Raw genomic sequence first — 25,607 nt, 5'->3', positions numbered from 1 at the left:
TATGACGGGATAACAGCTGTTTTTTAAAGCTGTTTTTGAGAGAGGCTTGTTGTTTAATTTTCTTTCCAGCTTTGTCAGCCCCGTTCATCACAAGCCTCTCTGCCTCGATTGGGAAACAGAAGGGAACAGGTAAATGTGCTACTCACTGTAATTGTAACTGGACAGACTGGCTAACCAGAGGCGGAGCCCTAAAGGCATCGCTCGACTGGTCGGCTCTGGACGAGTGGGCCCGAAACACTTTGAAGGTCCGAGTTGGACGCTGTCCCCTACCCAGAACTTCTGTCATAATCTCAAATCCACACGAGGCATGAGGGGAAATGCAGGGAGGCAGGTGAGCAAGTAAAGCTGTTCGGCTTCTGAGGAAATAGGTCACCTGAAAGGGTTTTTGAGGATCGTATCCAAAATGAGAGTTCCTGGAAACTAGTTTCTCTGCCTTTGTTCAGTTGTGTGAGCCCGAGGTGTTGTATCTCCAACTCTAACCAGTGGCGGAGGAGATGGGGGGACCAGAGGAGCTGGGAAAGAGATGGAGCTCTGCTCGGTGGCAGAAAGGCTGCTGCTGATTTCCCCAAATGGCAGAGGGGTTGGCAGGGGGATGGCAGAGAAGGGTGGGGTGGGAGGGAAGGGATCGCGGAAAGAGAAGGTGCCCAGCGAGAGTGCGGGATGGGAAGGCGGAACAGAGCTGAGGAAGAGAGGAAGAAGGGAGGGAAGCGGGAGGGAAAAACACAAGGGGAAAAGGGGCCTGGGGAAGTGGCCTAGGAAAGGACTGACAAAGGGTTGGGGGGGCAGGTCAGAGGAAGAGGGAGAAGATGGGAAAGAGTGGAGTAGGGAGAGCAGTGAGGAGGGAGAAAAGGGAGAGGGGAGTGAGGGGGAGATAGGTGAGGTGGGGCACGTGAGATAGAAGAGGAGAAACCCAGGGACATGTGGGAGTTCTGAAAAAGGAATTGGGACAGAAGAGGAAAGGAAGAGAGGGGCCGATTAAGTGGTAAAAAGTCAGTGAGAGAATGCTGAAAGGGACAGGTACGGGGAGAGCACGATGTGCTTTAATTGGCAATCAAGGGCTATTTCTGCCACTATCTTCTATTTGTGGTATGGTCGGTTTTCCCTCCCAAGGTATGATATCAACTAGACTTTTCACGCTGACGTGGTTGTCACTGACTCCTTCGGGATGACTTTCTTTAGTATCTGTCCTTCAAAGAACTCAGGTGAAAACTAGGAGGTTACATCTTCCCAAGCAAAGTCAAATCTGGAAATTCACTTAGGTGGTTGTACTTCAGACTGCTACAACATACTTTTTAGATACCGTTCCGAGATTGCCTGGCATACCAAGTCCTTTCTCTTATCTGTATTTTTGTTTGTGTTTCTATGTCGTTAGATAGTGTGTTTGTCTTAAAGGGAATCCTGCTAGGTGATTGTAATAACAGTTTGGCCATTTCGAAACAGTTTACTGTTTTTACTCTCCGGTCAGGTAGCGGAGGACACAAGGAGCTTGTTTTGGTAGTCACTTCAAATGCGGTTTTTGGGTCCGATGTAGCTCAGAGGGACAAACGTTTTGTCAGTGTTTTTCCAGAGAGTTTAACAAATATTTGCTGACTGCCTAAAGGTTGCAAAGCATGGGACTGAGGGACCTGCGTACATTTTGGTATCGACCATCCAGACTCTGCTCTCAGAGCAACGTAATTTGCCAGCTTTGACTCTTTTGCAAGCATTCCCCCTTTTGATCTCCTCTGCAGGCTGAAGTTGGGAAGAGGGCAGTTAACCTGAATGGTTTATTAGCGCGCTGTATTAATAAGGTGACATGGTCTTAAAAAGTCACCTCCGATTTTGTGGTGGATCACGGGCTCCTGTCTGACTCCTGAAGAGGAGCCAATCAGTCAGTTGATAAGTCATTTGTCATTGACTGACTCGATCGAATAGACTTGCATTTGTATTCAGTTTATACAAACAGCTCGGCTTAACACAGCCCAGGGCCCAAGGGTCCGGAGTTCCGCAGTCTCAGCTCCGCCACTGGCCTGCCTGTGTGCGACCTCGGACAGGTCATTTTATTTGTCTGTGCCTCGGCTTCCTTATTTGTGAAATGGGGATTCGATACCTGTTCTCCCTCCCCCTTCGGATGTGAATCCCGAGTGGGACAAGGACTGTGTCTGACCCGATTATCTTATATCTAATCCAGCATGTAATACAGTGCCCGGCACCTAGTAAGCGTTTAACAAATGCTAGAATTATTATTACAATCCAGTCGAGGAGATACTGTTAAGATAGAGTACAGGTGGGAAGAAGGAAAAGCGGACGTGGACGTAAGCTTAAGTAATAGGAGATGTAATAGAGGTCCAGAGATGCTACAGGTGGTTGTGGAAACAGAAGCGCGTAAAGAATGCGTACACAAGGGCAAAGATATCTCTGTCGTGGAGTTGCCTCGAACACCCTCCCGTCACATAGCTATCGTGTTTCGGTGGCGGGGCCGCTGGCACGCGGCTGTCCAGGGGGCGGATTTGGGGAATCTTTCTGTTTTCAGCCCACGGTCAGGCCCGGTTCTGACCTCCAGGGCTTGGAATGGGAGAGGATGACGATTGGGTCCGATGGCATGGTTTTCTGCCACTGTCGCTCGGCATTCGTGGCAGGTGGCCGAGGGTCGAGTTGCAGGGGGTCGACTGGGGCCGATGAACGGCCCTGGGCGTGTTCTTGAAGCAGGTGAGTGAGCGCGGGACAGGGAGTCTCTCAGACCAGAGTCCGCCCCATCCTCTCCTCTGGGGAGACCTCGAAGGCGGCCCAGTTTTAACACCCCACCTCTTCCCTCAGCACGGGGCCCTTTTTTCGACCTCCCGACTCTGGCCCCGGCGGAGGTAAGAGCCGGTGGGCGGAGAGACGTTCCGGTCGGGTTGGCGGAGGTGATCCCCTCGCGATGGTGGGCGTGGGGCAATTGTACGCCCTGCCCGGAAGGTGAAGTAGCCTCACGGATCGATCGATCAGTCGGTGGTATTTATCGAGCTCTTACTGTGTGCAGAGCGGTGAGCGTTCGTTACGGAACCGAGAGCCCAAAGCAACCTGCCCCACGCTCCATTTGGCTTCTGGGCTTCTCCTCTTCGGCCGATTTGGCTACTCGGATGTGCTGGGAGGAAGAGGAAGTCCAGGGAAGGAAGTGCTTAACCTAGTGGGCGTGGCCGGAGCTCAGTGGGATGAAGGCTTGAAAGAAAGCGGATGAAAGCTTGACGGAAAGCCAACCGAGAAGCTTCTTCATTCTCCGCCTTCCTTGGCCTCCGTCAAAGGTGGCCCACTTTTTGCTATTTAATAAGCTGTTACCTATTCCTGGGGCTTAATTACCGCGCATTTAGTCATAAACACTTACATAGGCAAATGATGCTTTCAGAAGAAGTGGGAGTTTCTGTTGCTGCTGCAGATCACTTTTCCGCCAGGAAAACCCAGAGTAGATTGAAAACCTAATAATGTTGGTATTTGTTGTGATTTGCCCACAGTCACACAGCTGACAAGTGGCAGAGCTGGGATTCGAACCCATGACCTCTGGCTCCAAAGCCCGGGCTCTTTCCCCTGAGCCATGCTGCTTCTCCAACCTGTGTTTCAAATATAACCTGTGTTTCAAATATAATGGGCATTTTCCCCATGGCACGAAGTGAATTTCCATCCCCGGCTAATGAATCTTTTCAGTTTTTAAAAATAACGATTGATCTTAAATTAGAACGTCACTGAAGTACGACCTCTCTGTAGTGCTTATGTTTTTTGAATGTTTTCTAATAAAAGATCAATCCATTACTCGTGCTTAAAATTAAGGGGTGATCACTTAAATAGTGGTTTATCATGTGCATAGACCTAAATGCCTCGCCTGACACTTCTGACCCTCCCAGTCATTTCACTTGAACAAAACCTGGAGCTGTTTCCCGTCCCACATAATCATTCGATCCTGTTTATTATTGCTTTGTACTCTCTCAAGCTGCTTAGTACAGCGCTCTGCACACAGTAAGCGCTCAATAAATAGGATTGGCTGGCTGAATAGTATTTATTAGGTACCTACTGTATGCAGAGCACCAAACTAAGCACTTAAGAGAGTACAATGGAGTTAGTAAACAGGATTCCCTATCCCTGAGGAGTTTCAAATCTAACAGGGGAGAGGGACGTTAAAATAAACTTAACCGTGGATTTAAAACAAAATTGTCCTAGAAATGCATGGCCTCCTCATTCTAGAAAGGAGAGCGCTGGATCGAAGAAATGTGACTCAGGGATAGATGCGATTCTTCTCGGTCCTTCGGTATTTCACGAAGATGGAAAATCATGACAGTTTTTTTGATGTGGACCTTGAAAACATTTTTTAATATAGGGTAATCTGAAGTTGACGTGGTTTCCATGTTTGAGGAGCGGGTGATGTAGTAGAGTAGTGGTGGGAGGAGCATTTATTGAGCACCCAGTTGGTGTAGCGCACTGGACTAACCTCATCCACTCAGTCTTTGATGCCCCCTCCCGTTGAGAAATCCCAGGGAGACAGAGTTGATGATCCAGTCCCAATCCCGGGACAACCCATCCCATTCTGCAGGTATCCCCTTGAGCGGTTCCCACACCTGGAGCCGAGGAGGGTGGCATAGGTTGTTCTGCCACTGGGGTGGGCGTGTAAGCGGAGAATGGCATTTGCTTCGGCTTTGGAAGACAAAGGCTCGCAGCATCCCCAGGCTACTGGCCACTGGCCCAGGGCTTTGCAGAAAGCCTTTTGCGGGCATCTTATAGAGAAGGTGTCCGCCTCAAAACTTGCCCCCCAGACACCATTATGATATGTTCTTTCACATTGGACTGCACTTTTCTGGCTTGTTCTTTGTGAGGAGGGATGAAAATCTGATTTATTGAATGCTTACCGTGTGCAGAGCATTGTACTGATCTCTTGGGAGAGGACAATAGAACAGAGTTTTTTAAAATGGTATTTAAGTGCTTACTGTGTGCCAGGCTCTTACTAAGCCCTGGGGTAGATACAAGCCAATCAGGTTGGATACAGTCGCTCTCCCGCATGAACTGCACCGTCTCAATCCCCGTCCAACCTTTGAGGTAACTGAGGCGTAGAGAAGTGAAGTGACCTGCCCAAGGTCATATCACAGAGAAGTGGCGGAGTCAGGATTGGAACTCAGGTCCTTCTGATTCCAGGCTCGTGCCCCGGCCACTAGGCCACGCTCCTTCTTGTAGACATCGTCCCTGCCCCCGATGAGCCTCCGGTCTGGACGACGAGCTTTCGGTCTAACGACAGTTTCCCGTTTGAGAAGGTCCCTGAAATTCTTGCCAGTTTTTAATCCTCTCGCGACGTCTTATAAAATGGGTCCAGTGAATTGCAGAAAAATTAACTTTTGAGAGAACGTGGATGCACGGGGGTGCCAGCGAGGACCCCGTCAGAGGTGCCGCGCAAAGATCCTGCCAAGAGTTTTTGAAAGACTTCTGGAGAATTCAGTCTCCCCCCACCATTCTTTGGTACCCAAATGCGAGTCAAAAGAAGCTTTGTGACCTGGACCTCATTCTCTTTTGGAGATTTCTGAGGAAAAAATAGGAAAGAAGCGGTCCAAAGAGGCAGAATCCTAAAGTAGGCCATCTCCATGGTGTCTGAAGTTTCTACCTTTTCCACTGTAACTTTTCGTTCTTGTTCGTGACGCCGACAGATCTGTGTAACCCACCGTTCTAGAAATGAGGTCCCCGCCGGCCCGGCCCGATGGTGGTCAGGAAACGGCCGGTGTCCGGCCGTAGCCCCTTCCCTTAGGCCGGAAAACCGGGGGGCCTGGCTCGGTTTGAGCCCGATCCCGTCTCTTAGGCTGTGAGGCCGGGGTGGTCCGATCCGGATGGCCGGCACCCGCCCCCCTGCTCAGCACAGAAGACACCTGGTCAGCGCTTAGTAAATGGCTGCAGGCTGCGCTTAGAACGGTGCCTGGCACATAGTAAGCGCTTAACAAATACCAGTGTCATCACCATCATCATCCTCACTTGAGGAGAGGCCTGGGGGAAGGAAGTGGAGGGGGGGGGGCACTGCTGGGAGCTGTGGGAATGACCCTGCTGCAGGCGAGGTGATGATGTTGGTATTTGTTAAGCGCTTACTATGTGCAGAGCACTGTTCTAAGCGCTGGGGGAGGTACAGGGTAATCAGGTTGTCCCACGTGAGGCTCACAGCTAATCCCCATTTTACAGATGAGGGAACTGAGGCCCAGAGAAGTGAAGTGACTCGCCCACAGTCCCACAGCTGGCAAATGGCGGAGGTGGGACTCGAACCCATGACGTCCGACCCCCAAGCCCGGGCTCTTTCCACTGAGGTGAGGTGATGCCACGCTGAGGTGGCATCCTGGCTCCATACCGCGAACCGTGGGAGATGGGGCTGGCACTGACGCCCGGGGGACTTCTGAGTCCGGACCAGGTGGCGGCTTCGGGCCGCCGACGGAGCGGGGCACGGGACGGGGACCCGGCCCCAGGCGTGCCCTTGCTCTCTGGCTCTCCTCAGCCTGGAAACTCTAAAAGGTGTAGAGCTGACTTCTCCGTCCCTCTCTGCCAGCCCCCAGGGTCCCCTCGTGCTGCCGGCCTAAACCCCAAATGAGTTGGCGCCCTCCTCGTTTCCAGGCCGAGGTTCTGGCCGGGAAAGTTTTTGAGGGAGCCCGCCTCGCTCTGAATCCGCGTCGAAGGAGGTGTCCGAAGTGGAGAGGGGTTCCGCCGGGCATTTAGAGGACAAGGGTCGGTGGGTCAGTCGCATTTACCGAGAGCTTAGCGTGTGCGGAGCACTGTACTAAGCACTTGAGAGAGTACAGTAGAACGATGAACAGACACATTCCCTGCCCACAACAAACTTACAGTCTAGAGCGGGAGAATACGGTACATTTCTTTGAATCAGCCCATTCTTGACCGTTGTAATCAGCAACCTGGAGTCCCGCCCTTCTCTGTGGGACGTTGGCACGGGGCAGGACAATCCACTCCTTGAGGATTTCTTTGCCTTGTTATAGAGCATTTCAGCTGTGTTGGTGGCTTATATTCCGGATCACTGGTATTTATTGAGCGCTTACTGGGGTGCCTAGCACTGTTCTAAGCGTTTGGGGGAGAGGGCAGTCGAACAGAATTAGTAGACACGGTTCCTGCCCACAAGGAGCCTAAAGTCCAGAAGGGCAGACAGATATTACAGTAAGTTACGGATGTGGCCGTGAGCTCTGTGGGGCCGAGGATGGGGTGAATATCAGGTGCCTAACGGGTACACGTCGAAGGCGTTGGCGACGGCGGAGGGAGAGGGAGTAGGGGAGATGAGGGCTTAGTTGGGGAGGGCTTCTGGGAGGAGGTGTGATTTTAGGAGGGCTTCGAAGATGGGGAGAGTAGCGGCCGGTCGGATATGAAGTGGGATGAAGTTCCGGGGCTTGGGCAAGGGGAAGGTGGCGGAGATAGATGACCGTAAGCTGGGAGCAGCAGGTCGTTTTTACGAAGTTAGAGACGACGGGAACGCCCCCCGAGCGTGGTCATGTCTGTCAGCACACTTCACGAAGTGTCGAGTGTCCATTTCTGTCTCACCTCTCCGCTCAGGCTTTGAGTTCTTGTGGAGCAGCACGGTCCAGTGGGTAGGGTATGGGCCTGGGAGTCAGAAGGACCTGGGTTCTAATCCCTGCTCCACCACTTGTCTGCCGTGTGACCTTGGGCAAGCCGCTTCACTTCTCGGTGCCTCAGTTATCTCATCTGTAAAATGGGGATTAAGACTGTCAGCCCCATGTGGGACAGGGGCCGTGTTCAACCTGATTAGCTTGTAGTTCGGTGCCTGGCACGTAGGAAGCGCTTAACGAATACCAGGAAAAAGAACAACGTGGCAAAGCGAACGTATCTTTGGTTGTGTGGAGCAACTGTGACGATTTTCGTGCACTTTGGAGGTTCTTCCCCTATCTTTGAATCCCATATCTGCTGGGTGACTGTGGGCAAGTCACTTACCCTCTCTGGGCCACAGTTTCTTTGTCTGTAAAATGGAGATAAGATACCTGCCTTCCCCATCTCCTAGATTGTGAGCTTCTAAGGGACAGGGACCGGGGCCAATCTGATAATCTTCTATCTACCCCGGTGCTTGGCGGTAAAGAGGGCTTCATAAATCCCATTATGATTTAATGTGAAGTTAATTGCTGGGGAAGTTCTTTTGGTTAATTCACCTGCAAAAAGATAACCGAAGCGAAAAAAAGTCTCTCTCTTTTCAGATTGCAGCCATTCTCCGGAAGCGAAAACTCGAGTACTATTTACACAAACTGCTGCCCGAGATCTTACAGTCGGCCTCGTTTTTGACGGCGAATGGAGCCTTGTACATGGCTTTCTTTTGCATTTTAAGGTTAGTATTCACAGTCTTTTCTGAAAATCCCTGTAAGCGCTTGCACTAAAAACTGAAGCCAAGCAGGGATCGATTATGTCCGATCTCTCGGTAACTTCAGCCGGGGAGAGTCTCCTCAACTTTAAGGTGGAGGTGGGGAGCTGGGATTGTCTGCCGGGGTCCATTTGTTCCTCGGGTTTTTGAATCCCTTCACGCTTTTAGACCGTATCTTTAGCACTCAATAAATACCATTGATCGATCGCTTATTGTGTGCAGAGCGCTGCACTAAATGCTTGGGAGAGTGCAGCAGAATCGGCAGACCCTTGTCCATAATGAGCTTCCGGTCCAGAGGGGGAGACAGACGTTAACATGAATAAATAAATAATGTATAATACGTAATTTAAAGATATGTTCGGAAGTGCTGCGGGGTTACTAGCAAGTCTCCAAAGGTCCCAGATCCAAGCGAACAGATGATACTCATTTTATAATAATGTCGGTATTTGTTAAGCGCTTACTATGTGCAGAGCACCGTTCTGAGCGCTGGGGTAGATACAGGGTAATCAGGTTGTCCCACGTGAGGCTCACAGTTAATCCCCATTTTACAGATGAGGTAACTGAGGCCCAGAGAAGTCGAGTGACTCGCCCACAGTCACCCGGCTGACAAGTGGCAGAGCCGGGAGTCGAACCCATGTCCCCTGACTCCGAAGCCCGGGCTCTTTCCACTGAGCCACGCTGCTTTTATTTTGTTGTCCGTCTCCCCCTTCTAGACCGTGAGCCCGTTGTTGCCGAGTTGTACTTTCCAAGCACTTAGCACAGTGCTCTGCACGCAGTAAGGGCTCAATAAATACGATTGGATGAATGAATGAATGAAGGAGAGCGAGCCAGGGAAAAGGGAGCTGAATTAGTGGGTGGAAAGAGCCCGTTCTCTGTCTTCACCGAGGCATGCAACGGAAGGGTTTAGGTTAACTAGGAAGATGAATTTCTCGGCAGAGAGAGTGGCCAAACAACGGAGCGGCTAGCCGAAGGACGTGGCTGAACGGCCTTCTCTTGGGAGGGCTTTGCGATTGGCTCCGTTCTCAATTCTTTAAGCGGTATTCGTTAAACTCTTACTATGTGCCAGGCCCTGGGGTAGATCCAAAATAATCGGGTTGGACATAGTCCCTGTCCCACCCGGGGCTCCCGGTCTTAATCCCCGATTTACAGATGAGGTGACTGAGGCAGAAGTGAAGTGACTTGCCCAAGGTCATGCAGCAGACAACCGGCTGAGCGGCGATGGGAACCTAGGTCCTGTTGACTCGCGGGCCCAGGCTCTATCCACTAAGCCACGCTGCTTCCCTCAACTGGCCGGGATATTCCTCCCCTCTCCATATCGGCTGGAGAGGAACGGGATTCTCACCTGTAGGAGGTGCGCGCATCCTTCCCCGCTTTGAAAGTTGGCCGATAAGAACGTCACCCTGAAGAAAACACTGTTTCCAAGCCAAGATTCAGGGAGGCAGCATGAAAGAAAGTCCAAGTAATAAAGCCAAACGCATTACGTAGAATGTTATTAACGCGCATTAGTCATAAGAGCGGTGGAGCTAATGTTCTTAGACTCTCAGTGGAGAAACAACCGGTCTCTGTCTCCTAATCTCTGACCTCTTTTTTTAATTGCTCACCAAGAGGTGCTTCCCAGCCCAGGGAGTCGTGCGTTCCTGCATGGAACCTATCCAAATGAGCGTCAGATCCGTTCCCCCACTAGGCCCCCTTCTTCCTCGCTCTAGTCTGTAGGCCTTGATTTCACCGTTTTTCTCCTTTTGTCCTTAAAACACTTAATGGGCTCGCTCCGCTTTGCTTCTCTCTTCCCAAACTCTCCTCCCGGTGTCCCTTTCCGAATTTTGCTCCACCGTCGATGGGATATCCTGTGTTTTCGGTTGTTGCTTGAGGTGCCCCATCTATGTCTCCCCAATCTCGAGCTTCCATATTAGCTGGAGTCAGTTTTTTAGGTAGCCCTTCGCCTACTTTCTTGTGGCTGGAGAAGATTTTTATTAGGCCAGGAGAAGACCTTTTTTTTTTTTTTTTTCAAATTCTTCATGTTTCATCTTCAGTTAAGGTTTATGGGTTATGGGGGGAAAATTATCAGGTGAATTTTGAGAATTTATCCTCAAAGCTATGTTAAATCCTCTCCGCATCCCAAACTTTCATTTTAACCCTTAGTTTGAAACACTTCTCCTCCCCCGGCCACCATCAGCAGACACACACTCTTCCGAACTTTCCAAACGTCATCAAATTTGAATTTTCCGTTTGTTTCACTAGGCCCCGCCGCTTCCGGAGAAGCAATTAGCGCTTCACCCGGGAAGAAAAAGCGGTGCGGTCTAGCGGATAGAGCACGGGCCTGGGAGTCAGAAGGAGCTGAGTGCTAGTCCTGGCTCCGCCACTTGTCTGTTGTGTGACTTTGGGCCAGTCACTTTCAATCGTATTTATTGAGCGCTTACTCTGTGCAGAGCACTGTACTAAGCGCTTAGAATGTACAATTCGGCAACAGATAGAGGCAACCCCTGCCCAATGACGGGCTCACAGCTTTACTGGGAACTATAGGGATGAGGAAGGAATTCCTCAGTAGGCCTAGGGACTTCTCTGTGCCTCGGTTCTCTCATCTGTAAAATGGAGATTACCTCTGCGAGCCCCATGTGGGTCGTGGACCGTGTCCAACCTGACTGCCTTGTATCTACCCCAGTGCTTAGAGCAGCGTCTGGCATATAATGACTTAACAGATACCATTAAAAAAAAAAATTTCCGGTCCATATCCCTGCCTTCCAAGAAGGGACCATTTCGGGCCCCTTCTAGCTTCTTCACATACAGCTGGGATAGACCGGCGAGACTCTCCAACTCTCTAGACTAGAAAACTGAGGGTCAGTGGTATTTTACTGTGTGCCGCACACTGTAACTCTGTAAGCCCTTGGGAGAGTCGAGTTAATAGACACAATCTCTGTCCTCGAGGCACTCAGAGTCCGCTGTCTGCGAAGCACTGTCGCAAGCGAGGGAATTAATAGACACGATCCTTGCCCTCAAAGCCCTTACCGTCCCGGAGGACCCAAAAAAGGGGATTCCTTCAAATCCCAGGCCTTCTCTTGGACCACCTTTGCCTGCTCAGAATCGTTCTAAAGCCCCCCGACGTTCCGAGCCGGGCCCCCTCGGGAACTTTCCCATCGGGCCAAGCTGAACAGAAATTTATTCTCTTATTCCTAAAACCTTGCAGCCGGACGAACTTGAAACCGGCGTGACGAACCGCGGGAGGCCCCGAACGCAGAGCCGGCCCTCCTCTTTAGCCGGCGTGCCTTAGAAACTCTGTTCGTACTTGTCCGGATTTTTCATTTTCTCCCCAGTGTTTCATAATAATTAGGTTTTAAAAAATTGCAGGAAGGGCTTGCCGTTGCAGCATTCTGCATCGTGGTTCTGCGAACCTCTCTTTTTTTTTTTTAAGCCGTGGGAACGAAGGATACTGTAATTAATATTACATCACATTTGCTGCTGTAGAGCTGATTCATTGAGTCCGTTCCTTCTTTTAAACTTTAACGTGGTCATCCTTGCCGGGACTTGTTAACCTCCTTTGGTTTTTTTTTTTTATGGCAGAGGGGGAAGCCGCGCCTGGGTTTTTGGTGTTCTCTGGCAAGCATCTGGAACAAACGAATTGTTCTCTGTCAACAGGATTTAATAACCGGGGTGCTACTGTTTTCAGAGCACCGCGCGAGGCGTTACGTCGTTCAGATGGAGACATCCGCCCTCAGGAGTCTTTACTCGCAGTGACTTGTGGGCGGGGATCGTGACTTGGGCTTCTCTTGTATCTTCCCGACTGCTCAGTACGGTGCGGTGCACCTAGAGGGTGCTCAGTAAATACCACGGCTGTGAATTCTACTCTGACGGCTCCTGCTGTTAATAGCAAATTCAGACAAGCGAGCGAAAATTAAATTAGGCACATTAAGACAGGAACAGTGCCCATGAAAGATAATGTCAACCTGGGCATCGATCTTATCAGTATTTGTCGGGTCTTGACTCTATTATTTTGTTATTTTGTTAATGAGATATACATCACCTTGTTTCTATTTATTTGCTGTTGTTTTAATGAGATGTTCATCCCCTTGATTCTATTTACTGCTATTGTTTCTGTCTGTCCGTGTCCCGCGATTAGACCGTAAGCCCGTCACAGGGCAGGGACTGTCTCTATCTGTTACCGATTTGTACAGTCCAAGCGTTTAGTACAGTGCTCTGCACAGAGTAAGCACATAGTAATAAATACTATTGAATGAATGAATGCAGAGCACTGTATTAAGCGATCTGGAAAGTAAAGTGCAGTAGAGTTGTCAGGCACGATCTCTGGCCATAAGGAGCTTACGGTCTGCCGGAGACGGGAACTGAGACATATTGCAGAGACGGGTTTGCTATTTTAATTGCTTTCACAGAGCACTGTAGACTGGGCTTCCACAGCAGGATTACATCTGAATCGTTGACTTGGATTAACGAGTTTTCACTTTTCCCTCTCGGCTCACGTTTGGACCTCTCTGGCATCTTTTAGACCTAAGTTTCTGCTCCCTCCCTGTCACCCTACGCTTTTCTAGTCCAGACACTGCCCCCTTGACCCTCTGAAATCACCACCACTTCCTGTTTCCTTCCTCCGAGAAGATCCTCTCCTTTCCGCCTCGTCTCCTCCTGTCCCCGCTTCCTCCGCCACTTCCAGCTGCATCCTCGTGCCTTTTTAGACGTAAATCTAGTCAAGTGTTTCAGGAAGGAATATCGGGCATTCCGGGTAGGCGAGAGTTAGCAGCTTTAGGACTCCAAGCTGGGATGGGTGGTATTCAATCAGTGGTGTTTCCTGAGCGCCTACGGTGCGCAGAGCACTGCGTTCAACGCTTCGGAGAATACAGAGCAGTCGAGTCGGTAGATACGATCCCCGCCCTCAAGGAGCTTACGGTGGAGTGGTTATCTGTGTTTCAGTCCGGAGCCCAAGGTTGGAAAGACGGAGGGACCGCCCCTTTGGACCCCCAAGATCCGGGGGCTGTGGGTCCTGCCCTGACTTGCCTTTTGCATGTAAGCTAGACCCAATCATCCCTTTTCTGATGGTCTGTTTTTTTTTTGAATCAACATGATCTTCAACAGGCCCGATTGCCATCGCTTCGGGTTCCGGCCGGAGTGGCCCTTTTGGCGTCCCCAGAGCTTACGAGGCCCTCAAGGTCTCTCCTCCATTTAAACGTGCTGCCGCGTGAAATCGAGGGGCATGGAGAGGATTTGCCCGGCGGAGCTCCTCTCTTGGGGGGCTTCTGGCTGGTCGAGGGGCGTTTTCCTTGGCGGCAGAGGCTTTCTGTCCGGGGGAGCCCTGCGACACAGGTCAGTGAAGATCCATCCCTGTGTTCGTGGGCGTCATTTGATTGGCGGGGTGGATCCCGAGCCAAGCGCTCGATCTCTTCTATGGCTCCCGTGCCAGCGGACGTGAAATGCAGGATGGCACCCAGCACCCGGGGGAATCGAATAGGGCGTCGGACGGCCTCCTCCGTTTTCACTTCTTCACCGGAGGAGTGTGTGTCTTAGGGACCTACGTCGCCCTCCGTGAACCCCTCTTGGCAAGATTATTTGCGGGCGAACCACTCCTTGGTTAAGGTTAAGAGCTTTTTAAATGATCCATCTCTAAGGGTTGGATCGGTGGAATTAAAAGCTTCCCAAGTACACACGCTGGGCACCGGTCGGAGGGACCCGGCTGCTCAGGTGGGTTTCCGAGAGGAAAAAAAAAATTTGATTTGTCTTTCAGAAGGATCCTTGGAAAATTCTACTCCTGGAGTCCTGGCTTTGGAGCCGCTCTCCCAGCGTCTTACGTGGCCATTCTGATCGAAAGGAAAAGCAGGTATGTTTAGCATTCCTCTCGGTTGACTTTAACAGCAGCTGTGCTTCCGGTCTGTCTTTATTTCCTCTCTCCGAGTGGTTCACAGTCTCCTTGTGCTGTTTTCTCCCCCCTACGGGGAAAACTAATTTTTTGAGGGGGATCAAGTATTGCTCTGTCACATCACTAATTTCCCTAAAACCCTTCGGTTGTCATGGTAGTGTTTATTGAATGCAGTCTTAAGAACTTGGGAGTAAAACAAAGACGAGACGTCCTTTTTTTATTTTTTGTTAAGCACTGTACTAAGCACTGGGGTAGATATAAGACAATCCAGTTGGACAGTCCCTGTTTTTTTTCTTTTTAATGGTTTTTCTTAAGCATTTATTGTATGCCAACACGAAGTGCTGAGATAAATACAAGGTTGGACACAGTCTATGCCCTACATGGGGCTTATAGTCTTAATCCACATTTTACAGATTAGGTAACTAATAATAATAACGTTGGTATTTGTTAAGCGCTTACTATGTGCCGAGCACTGTTCTAAGCGCTGGGGTAGACACAGGGGAATCAGGGTGTCCCACGTGGGGCTCACAGTCTTAATCCCCATTTTACAGATGAGGTCACTGAGGCCCAGAGAAGTTAAGTGACTTGCCCACAGTCACACAGCTGACAAGTGGCAGAGCTGGGATTCGAACTCATGACCTCTGACTCCAAAGCCCGGGCTCTTTCCGCTGAGCCACGCTGCTTCTCTAACTGAGGTACAGATAAGTGAAATGACTTGGCCCAGGTCATACCCGGGATTAGAACCCAGGTCCTCTGACTCTCGGCCCGAGCTCTTTCCATTTGGCACTACTGTTTCTACGTGTTTCGGCTCAAAAGAAGCTTTCAGTATAACGAGATGGAGACAAAAAAATCCAAATTGAACATACAATTGAATAAACATATATAGAAAAGTGCCGAGGGAAGGTATAAATAAATACAGTCCTGTGGGTGCTGCCTCAGCAGTCAAGCTTTTAGTACAGATTGAACTGTGCCCCTCGGTCCATCGGTCAACCGGTGGTATTTATTGAGCACCTAAGGCGTGTTAAGCACTGTGTTAGGCACTTGGGAGAGCAGAAGCAGACCCAAGTCCCTCAGCACCAGGGAGCTCACGGTCTCAGTGGCTGCTCAATGAGAAGCAGCGCGGCCTGATGGTCAGGGCACCGTCTTGGGAGTCAGAAGCAACTGGGTCCTAATCCCGCTGCCTGTCTGCTGTGGGACCTTGGGCAAGTCACTTCACTTCGCTGGGCCTCAGTTTCCTCAGCTTTAAAATGGGGATTGAGGGCTGGGAGCCCTATTTAGGAAAAGGATTGCGGCAGACCTGGTTATCAGGAATCTGTCCTTGAGCTTAGCGGCGTGCCTGGCCCACGGTAAGCACTTAACCTACCATTCAAAAAATAAACAAGCCAACCTCCCTTTTGCAGTTTGACTGAAGGCATTTTCGGTTTTTGTTTTACTTGTAATAGAAACGATTTTCCATTTGGTGTTGAATGCTTTTCGTACATTGTTTTGCTCGGTGTTTTACAAAGAGAATGGTGAAGCAGAAAATACGGTTTAAAGTTGCTCTTTACCTTTTGGGAACTTTGAAGGTCTCTAAACTCACTGTGAGCAGGTAACTCTAGTGTATTGGTACTCTCCTAAACTCTTAGTACAGTGCTCTGCACACACAGTAAACACTCACTACATACCATGAATGAAGTGGTAAAAGAGTTTAGGGGAGTTTTGTCACAGGTGAAAATATTTCTCCATTCAACCATCTACGGTTATTTCACCATAAGGAAAGCAGTTTGAGTTTCTGAGGGTCATATTTTTGGCTTATTTTTGGAAAACGCTACAGTTTTTTGCTCTGTACAACACCTGCTATGTACAGAGTAATAATAATGTTGGTATTTGTTAAGCGCTTACTATGCGCAGAGCACTGTTCTAAGCGCTGGGGTAGACACAAGGGAATCAGGTTGTCCCAGGCGGGGCTCACGGTCTTCATCCCCATTTGACAGATGCGGTAACCGAGGCACAGGGAAGTCAAGTGACTTGCCCACAGTCACACAGCTGACAAGTGGCAGAGCTGGGATTCAAACCCATGACCTCTGACTCCAAAGCCCGGGCTCTTTCCACTGAGCCACGCTGCTTCTCACAGAGTACTGTGACTCTTTAAGGTGCACCCCTTTGGTGTAGCTGTTTGTGTTGAAAAAGAATGAAAAACCCAATTTTTCCTTCTATACGTCATATTTTAAAGAATTGTCTACCGATATCTGCAATACTTTACTTATGAGAGTCATTCATCGGGGAACCCGCCCATTTGCGTCGTGATCTCCTTGGCCCTTTTGGAGCTGAAGTCACTGATGGTGATGTAGCTTCCCGCAGGAAATCTGGTAGAATACATGCCTTTTGGAAGAATTTCAGAGAATCCCAGGCCAGTTGTAGGTAAGGTGTCTCGCGATACCTCCGTGATAATCATTTTTGATTTTTGGTTGTAGCGCAAGGGCCGTTTTACCCATTTTTTTAAAAACTCAGATTCATATGTATATTTGCAAGAAGATGAAAAATGCACGAGCGACTACCACTACTCTTGTTGTGGGCAGGGAGTGTGTCTGTTTATTGTTACACTGGAATCTCCCAAACGCTTAGTACGGTATTTTGCACACTCTAAGCGCTCAGTAAATACGATTGAATGAATAATAATAATAATGTTGGTATTTGTTAAGCGCTTACTTTGTGGAGTAGATACAGGGTCATCAGGTTGTCCCACGTGAGGCTCCCAGTCTTCATCCCCATTTTACAGATGAGGTAATTGAGGCCCAGAGAAGTGAAGTGACTTGCCCGCAGTCACACAGCTGACAAGTGGCAGAGCCATGACCTCTGACTCCCAAGCCCGGGCTCTTTCCACTGAGCCACGCTGAATGAATGGGTGAATGAAATATCTCACAGCGTGAGAAAATATTGGCGGGGTGGAGTTTCCGGCCAAATGGCGATTAAAAAAAGAAGTGTTCCCGAATGCAAGATTGAAGCAGCGGCTCCTATTTTTTATTTTTGAGCGTTCCTACTGACCTTGACTATGAACGGTATCAAACCGACATTTGAAAGTGGATTGTTATTTAGGGGTATCTCCCTCAGTCTTTCCAGGATGGCAGATTTTCATTTTCCTGACGATTTGAATGGACGTTATTGGTCTCTCTTCCCCCCAGCCTTTCCGAAGTGGCGTATGGCCTTCCTTTCTAAAGCCCCTACATGAGCCTAGAAGCAGCGCGGCCCAATGGGAAGAGCCTCTAATCCCAACTCCTCCACTTGTGCGCTGCGTGACCGTGGGCAAATCGCCCAACTCCTCTGGGCCTCAGCTACCTCATCGGTAAAATGGGGGATTAGATCCTCTCCCCTCTGCCTCGGACTATGAGCGAGAAAGGGACCGTGTCCAACCTGATTGTCTCGCGTCTACCCCAGGGCCCGGTCCGGTGTTGAACAAGTACCGTAAAAAAACCGCCCTCCTTTATCAGCGTGGCTTTCTCTTAGACTCGGTTCTGTTTATCTTCTCTGCCTTGAGCGGTCTCTGAGGAGATGATTTGTTAACTATTCTATTCGTTTCGACTCTAGGAGGGGGAGATAATAACCTTCCGACCTAGCCGGTTCCCTACAAAATGACATCCGGGGTCATGTCGGCAGATGGAGAGGCCCTGCTACATTTTACTCCTCGAGGTTTATTGCCCCTCCGGGTCCGAGGTCCCCGGTCCCCGTCTCGTGCTAACCGTTCCGTGAAGATGAGGCGTGTCCAGGAAATAGGAATGGTCGGCTGATCTGCCTAGGTCGTGTTCGGCCCTCGACAACCTGATGGGATCGTGAGCTTGGCTGGGAGCAGTCCAGCGCCTTGCACATTCTTGACCTGATATTCGCGGCCTCCCCGCTCTCCTCCCCTTTTTATGGTATTTATTAAGCGCTTACTCCGTGCCGGGCACTGCTCTGGCCGCCGGGGTAGGCGCAGGCCGATCAGGTTGGACGCGGTCCCCGTCCCGCGTGGGGCTGACGGTTTGAATCCCCCCTGAGGTGACTGAGGCCCAGGGAAGTTAAATGGCTTGCCTGAGGTCACGCAGCAGACAGCGGACGGATCCAGGATTAGAACTCAGGTCCTCCGACTCCCAGGCCGGCGCTCTTTCCGTGAGGCAAAGGGGTTTTTGACCTCGTGAAAAGAGCAGGGGACTTGGCAGTCGAGAAGCCCAAAGTCCTGACTCTGCTGCCGGCCTGCCGGGTGTCCCGCGCTCCACCGCGCGGTGAATTTCGAGTCTGGGTAAAAAGCAGAGCCGCGTTGAATGTAAAACGTGTTGAGCGTTTTCAGATAGAGCAGCAGGCGATTCATCCTCGATGTCGCGCCTCAGGGCAGCTCTTTGCCGTCACTTGGTGGCTGACCTTGAGAAGTGCCCCCTCTCAGAAAATGTCAACCCCGTCTTCTAGGGGTGATCGGAATAACAGTAATAATTATAATAGTATTTAAGTAGGGGTGATTGTAATAACACTAACAATAATAATAATAGTATTAAGTACCTACTCGATGCCGATCACCGCTCACTTTCCCACCTCATCCAGACAGTACTTAATGCGGCAAGATGATGGCGAGAAGACGCGTGGCACAGTGGAAAGAGCCCGGGCTCGGGAGTCAGAGGTCATGGGTTCGGATCCCGGCTCTGCCACTCGTCGGCTGGGTGACTGCGGGCAAGTGGCCTCACTTCTCTGGGCCTCAGTGATCTCATCTGTCAAATGGGGATGAAGACCGTGAGCCTCACGTGGGGCAACCTGATGACCCTGTATCTCCCCCGGCGTTTAAAACAGTGCTCTGCACATAGTAAGCGCTTAACAAATACCACCGTTATTATTTCTCTGCCTCTGGTTTACTAGTGGGGCACGTGGGCTTGCTGGGGCTGGGAGGAGACCTCTGGGGCTCGGGATTTTCTAGGCATCAGTCAATCAATGGTATTTATTGAGTGCTTACTAGGTGCAGAGCACTGTACTAAGCACTTGGGAGAGTGCAGTACAGCAGAATCAGCTGGCAAGTGCCCTGCCCATAATGGGCGTACGGTCTAGAGGGGGAGGCCGACATTAATAGGAATAAATGAGTAATTTATGATATCTGATTTAAAGATATGTACCTCAGTGCTGTGGGGTTAGGAGCGGGGCAAATATCGATGGTTCAAAGAGGACAGATTCAGGCGTGGAGACGAGGCAGAAGGGAGATCGAGCCGGGGGGAAAGAAGGCTTAATCGGGGAAGGAGTCGTGATCCTAATAATGCTTGGAAGGTGGAGAGAATGGTGGTCTGACATGAGTCTCTAGTCTCCTTGACACCCAACGCCACCCAAGGCCCAAATTGAATTCTGCTTGCTGCTTTGGCAGGTGTTTGGCCCGTTGGCTTTCACCAGATACCAGAGAGAAATAGAATGAGATGATCTACAGTGACAAATGCGTAATGAGCATATATTCAACGCTGGCAGCTGAACAGAGAGATACCTGTAAGCGCTAAGGATTTGAGCAGGAAGGAAAGGAAAGGAGTGGGGGTTATTTGAACAACAGGACACCTTCAGCTAGTAGGAAATTTGTAGTCGTAAACGATCAGGAAGTCATCTTTCACCCCTTGGGGTAAAGATCCGGTGGGGTACAGTCACAGCGATGTCGGAGAGGTTGAAGTAAATCTTCGGCGGGTTTGAGTCCGCTTTTCTTTCCCCATTCGTTGAGCCCTTCCGGAGTCCCTTTAGCGAGTTCCGTATAGAAGGAAAAATGGCTTTTAAGGTTCTTCCAGATCAGAAAATGGTTCTCTTTTCACCCTCATAGGATTGTTTGCCATCTGGGACCGCTAGTACAAAGGATAAATGAGGTGGAATCTTGAGTCGTCATGCTGTGAAAAATGTTTTTTAAACCACATTTTCAGTGCTCCGTGTTGCCCTCAAGTAATGAACAGGGCCTTAGACAGGGCAAGTGTTAAATTCTTACCCTTGCAGTATAATTTTTTTGTTTTTACCCTCAAAGTGAATTCTCATTTCCCTTGTAGATCCCTTGGTTTGGGCTACTTGTACTTTGGAAGGACTCTTCAAATTTGAGGGACCAAACAAAGAGTTAAACTTTTAGACTTTTCCTCTCTCTCCAGGGAGAACTCTGTCAAGAAATTTTGAAGTGGCTGTGTTTGAGACTGGATTATGTGGACGTGCGCATTTCCTCAGTTAAACTTCTATTTTAAATCCTAGACTTTACTGCCCGAGTCTGGGTACAATGGTTACTTTCCAATTCTCCATCATTTTTCTTTTCCCGGAGTTATTTTTCAGGGAGGACTTCCCTTGGCGAGCATTTGCTTGAGTTTACCTGCGTTCATTCTTAAATGACTTTTTGTTGTCGGTGCTAACTAGCGGAAAGGGCTAATCAGTGCATCTGGTAAGGTGGCTGTGTAAATTGACAAAATAGAAATATGCGAAAAAATACGCGTACTTCCGGCTCTAAGTTTCACGTAGCAGCTGGGAACAGCATGCTTAATGGCATAATCTTTTCCCAAGTGGCCATTCTATTCTGGGATCCTCATGAGCATTTATTTGTGTTGCCTCCTTATCCAGTGTCTGAATTCAAGAGCGAGATATTTGTTAATCAAGTTACCTACGAAAACTTGGGGCTTCTCTTATTAGGGGACCAGGACGCTCTCCCTTCCGATCTCTAGAGATGATCGGGAAGGGGCGGGGGCTAACCAGGCGTTCACGTGTTCGTGTTTACGGAGCCCATCTCCCACACGGACAGCCTTTTGAGTTTGACCGCAGAGCGTCGTTGAGAGCTGGCTGATCGGAGCGGTTATCCAGCGCTCTGACAGAGTACCGTTCCACACCTCTCTCCCCCTCCCCCGCCGACCTCCGCCGGTTTTGGTTAGAACGCTGGTGGGGAATTAGGGAACGCCGTCGGAAAGAAGTGAGTCGGAACGGGTGGGTGCCACAGTGCAGATTCTCCTCACCGTGAGCTCTGGCAGCAACATGGCCCTCACGCTCAAGGAAAGCTGGCCGCACAACTGAGTGAGAAACAGCGCGCTCTGCTGCATAGAACACAGGCTTGGGAGCCAGAAGGGCCTGGGTTCTAATTCTGGCTCTGTCCCTTGTCTGCTCTGTGACTTTGGGCGAGTCACCTAACTTCTCTGGGCCTCAGTGACCTCATCTGTAAAATGGGGATTAAGGCAGTGAGCACCGTGTGGGGACACGGACTGTGTGTCCATCCTGATTAGTTTGAATCTACCCCGGCACTTAGTACAGTGTTTGACGCACAGTAAGTCCTTTAACAAATACCATAAAGAAAACAACGAAGAAAGCCAGACCGCCAATTTCACAGGAATTCAAAAAGTAGATTGCAGCCTGATCTGCAGGGTTTATTATCGGGTTGGAAAGGAATGTTGGGCCTGCTATGTCCCCAAAGACTGTTGTGGGCAGGGACCGTATCTTCCAACTCTGTTATACTGTGCTCTCCCAAGTGCTTAGCACAGTGCTCTGCACACGGTAAGTTCTCAATAAATGCCATCGATACCTAGCAGAAACTTGCCTGTGCCCGATCGAACCAGCAGTGCTTTTTAGAATACTGAGGCTGCGGGCTAAAACTAAGAGTAATAATAATAATTGTGCTATGCATTATGCATTATGCATTAAGCTTGGGGATTGAGACCGAGCCCCTCGTGGGACAGGGACTGTGTCCAACCCAATTTGCTCGTATTCACCCCAGCGCTCAGGAGAGTGCCTGGCACACGGTAAGCACTTAACAGCCCGATTATTATTAGTCCTCACACAAGGTGGGTGTCTTGGGGACTCACCTTCCTTTCTGGGCCGACTGCCCCCTTCCTTTTCCTCCCACCGCCAAGGCCGGGCCTCAGCGGGTTGGGGGTCTCCGGGTTCGGTACGGTTTACTTCAAGTCATCGTCAGCCGCGAACCCACAGATTTCCAGCTGGTCCCTCATTTTTCCATCTCGCCCCTCTCCTCCGAACGTCCCCCCCCTCTCCCCATCCCAAGGGAAGGGAAAAAACCCTCCCCCAGGTTTCAGCATCTCAACTTTCTCAACCGGTGAGCTGAAGCCCCCCGGCCCAGGGCCCCGGGGCGGGAGAAACTAATCCGGTTTGACATAAACCATTTCATCCCATCCCGTCAAGCGAGTTGCCGTTCTTGAAGTCGTCCCTGAACTGCTTCGTGCACAGATTACCTTAATGGACTCGAAGCCCCCTTTTTATAGTCTGACTACAAAGCCCGGACCGGCAACCCAGATACGACGCAGAGCCCTTCCCCGAGAAACGCAAAGGAGAGGTGGGCCTCGGCTACCGAACGGAATCTGGCCGGCGAACGGGAAGCCTGCGGGCCTCTGCCGAGAACTGCAACAGACCGAGTTGAGCTGTCGGAACGGATGCACGGCCTGCGTTTAATTTAGATTATAAATATTTAGGGTTGCGTTCTCCCCGTAGAACCTAGTTCCCTTCCCCCCCTGCACTGTCAACACTGTACAGTAAATCCCGTTTCTGGTTCGAGGTTTTTTGGGAGGCCCGGCGGTGGCTTCAATTTGGTGGCTTAAATTGCAAGTCCTACAAGCAAGATTTTTCTAAAATGTTTTGGGGGAGGGCACGGTGGTTCAGTCTTACCTACCTACCGTTCAAAAATGATCTTAATCCTGTTTCCCCCGTCACCGCCCCCATTTCTTTCCCACTCCAGAAATAAATCTAGGTGTCCTTGAACTGCCTCTGTGTTGTTAGCATCATTTGGCTTCCCTACTTAGTAACTTGTTCCATATGTGAGGGTTTTTTTTTTTTTTTTTTGGCATAAAGTCAATTTTGGTCGACTTCCTTATTTACTCCTAACTTGTCCTAACTGGGTTCTAATCCCGGTTTCCCCACTTGTCCGCCGTGTGACCTTGGGCAAGTCATTTAACTTCTCTGTGCCTCAGTGACCCTAAAGTGGGGATTGACTGTGAGCCCCATGGGGACATGGACCCGAATTTCCTTCTATCTACCCCAGTGTTTAGTACAGTGCCTGACACATTGTAAGCACTTAAAAAAAATACCATTAAAAAACAAAACGAAACAAAAAAGGCTTCCCCTTAGTAAATGCCTAAACCCATTTTTAAGAAAATTTACCCCACTCTCACTACATCTCTGAGAAGAAATCTGGACAAGGCTAAACTTCCCTTCTCCAGGATAACGGTGCTCTAGAACACAGTGATATAATAGAAGATTCAGGAGCTAATCATTTGGGGATCAGACGGATAATCCAAGCTCCCTTTTATTTGGGGGCCATTTTATTTCCTTGATTTTCCAAGCGTAATTTGATTGAATCCATTTTGGCACTTATGAAGGGGCCTGGGACTAACCCTGGGCAGGAAGGTGGGAACCAAATGCCGAAGTGAAGGTCTTGGGATCCTTCGTGGATTTCATTTCTCTGACCTCCCTGTTCCTTATTACCAAAAGTGACTGTACCTATTATGTAATAATAAGTTAATTTCCTTCACCGGTATTAGGGCACCGCTTAGAATGTGGATAGCAAATTGAATTACAATTCTGTAGGTAGGAAAACGAAGACTCTGTGCATGCAAGGATTGAACCTTGCAGAAATTTCCAGTTTTTTTTTTTATCCAATTAGACGCAAACCCGGTGCTTTTCAATGGTTGCTTATATAATTTATACACTACTCATTTAATGACAGCAGATCATATTGTAACATAAAACGGCCAATAATTCGAGTACAATTCTCAAGTCACTGTGAAGGGGACCTTTTTTCTACTTGTTTTTTTTAGGCCCCCCCCTCACCCTCGCCCCTGTTCTGCCCAATTGCTCCGAAGGCCGAATTAATGTTTACATATTGGCAGTTAACATTATAGCGGCGCCTGTCTCCTTGCTAGAGTTAAGGTTGTGTTGTTACTGCTGCAGTAATAAAGCCCCGAACATGAGGTTTTGTAATTTGGTTGTAAAAATTTAGCTCTAGGCCAAGTTTCAACAACAGTGTTTCAGTTGAAGGCCTCTGTGGGGGCAGGGAGGGGGCTGAGGGGGTCGGGCATGAGGAGTGGGCAACGAATACATTGTCTTAAAAAATGGATTTTGTGCACATCCGTAATTGTTTCTTCAATATGGGTCCTCAAGGGAGTTTTAAACAAAATAGCAACGTGATCTGGTGAATCGGCTGTTCCCTTGGGGACGGGACTGGCTTTCTTGGCTGTAGCGTTAACGGGCAAGTCCTACGGGCTTTTCATTTTAGATGAAGAATTTCAACCTGCCTCTTAAAGTTGTAAAAAAAAGAAGCTTTGTGTCTTCAGGGGTTTTGGCAGGGTGAAGCGCTGTATAAATGCTGAAAGAATCAGCCCGTAGATAAATCGGTCAATCAGTCGGTGGTATTTATTGAAGCGCTTGCTGCATGCGGAGCACTCTGCTAAGCACTTGGGAGAGTACGATGAAATTGAGATGAAATTCCCGCCCACAGGGAACGTACAGTCGAGAGGGCTGTAGGAGAGTCGCAGCGGTAGGAGAGCCCCGCTCTGGGAATCAGGAGACATTTGTTCTAATAATAATAGTAATAATTGTGCTTTTGTTCATTCAGTCGTATTTATTGAGCGCTTACTATGTGCAGAGCACTGTACTAGGAGAAGCAGCGTGGCTCAGTGGAAAGAGCACGGGCTTTGGAGTCAGGGCTCATGAGTTCGAATCCCAGCTCTGCCCCTTGTCGGCTGTGTGACTGTGGGCAAGTCACTTCACTTCTCTGTGCCTCAGTTCCCGCATCTGTAAAATGGGGATTGAGACTGTGAGCCCCACGGGGGACGACCTGATTCCCCTGTGTCTACCCCAGCGCTTAGAACGGTGCTCGGCACATAGTAAGCGCTTAACAAATACCAACATTATTATTATTATTATTACTAAGCTCTTGGAACGTACAGTTTGTTAAGAGGCTTTTCGGTGTCAAGCACTGAGAGCTGGAGTTGATGCAAGATAATCAGGTCCCACACGGGGCTCACAGTCTAAATAGGAGGGGGCGCAGGTATTGAACCCCCATTTTGCAAATGAGGGAGCACAGAGAAGTGAAGTGACTTGCCCACCATCGAACAGCTAATATGTGGTGGAGTCAGGATTAGAACCCAGGTCCTCTGGCTTCCAGGCTTGTGCTCTTTCCACTAATCCACGCTGCCTCTGGTCCCAGTTGGTTCTAGAGCTGGCAAACGTGGGGCACGACCACGCGTGCACTTCGCCGTGTGCCCGCTCCCGTCCCCGCCTACTCAGCCATTACGCTCTGGGCCTCAGCGGGAACGTGAGTGACGCCGTGCCCGCCACCGACAGACAGTTCCTCTCCGCCCGAGGCTCGTTTTGAACAGAGATGCCATCGTTTTTGAGAGGGGAAGAATCTGTCCACCCGTGTCATCCTTTTTCGCTTTCTATCCCCTTATTTTGCCGCCGTCTTTTCAGCGTGCACAAAAAGGGATT

General features: G+C 49.7%; 1 protein-coding gene across 3 annotated transcripts in view; it reads left to right on the top strand.

The window, feature by feature from the left end:
* The window catches only part of TMEM135 (transmembrane protein 135), a 188,052-nt gene that overhangs the window by 6,342 nt on the left and 156,103 nt on the right, over window positions 1-25,607 (top strand). For all 3 annotated transcript variants that reach the window (XM_029047761.1, XM_029047760.1, XM_029047762.2), the window contains 2 exons: window positions 8,178-8,305; window positions 14,061-14,153. In XM_029047761.1, coding sequence (XP_028903594.1) covers window positions 8,178-8,305; window positions 14,061-14,153 — 221 coding nt within the window. The remainder of the gene's footprint in view (window positions 1-8,177; window positions 8,306-14,060; window positions 14,154-25,607) is intronic.

This window comes from Ornithorhynchus anatinus, chromosome 20 (genome assembly GCF_004115215.2).
Source record: "Ornithorhynchus anatinus isolate Pmale09 chromosome 20, mOrnAna1.pri.v4, whole genome shotgun sequence".
NCBI lineage: Eukaryota > Metazoa > Chordata > Mammalia > Monotremata > Ornithorhynchidae > Ornithorhynchus > Ornithorhynchus anatinus.
This window is presented reverse-complemented; position numbering and strand designations above follow the sequence as displayed.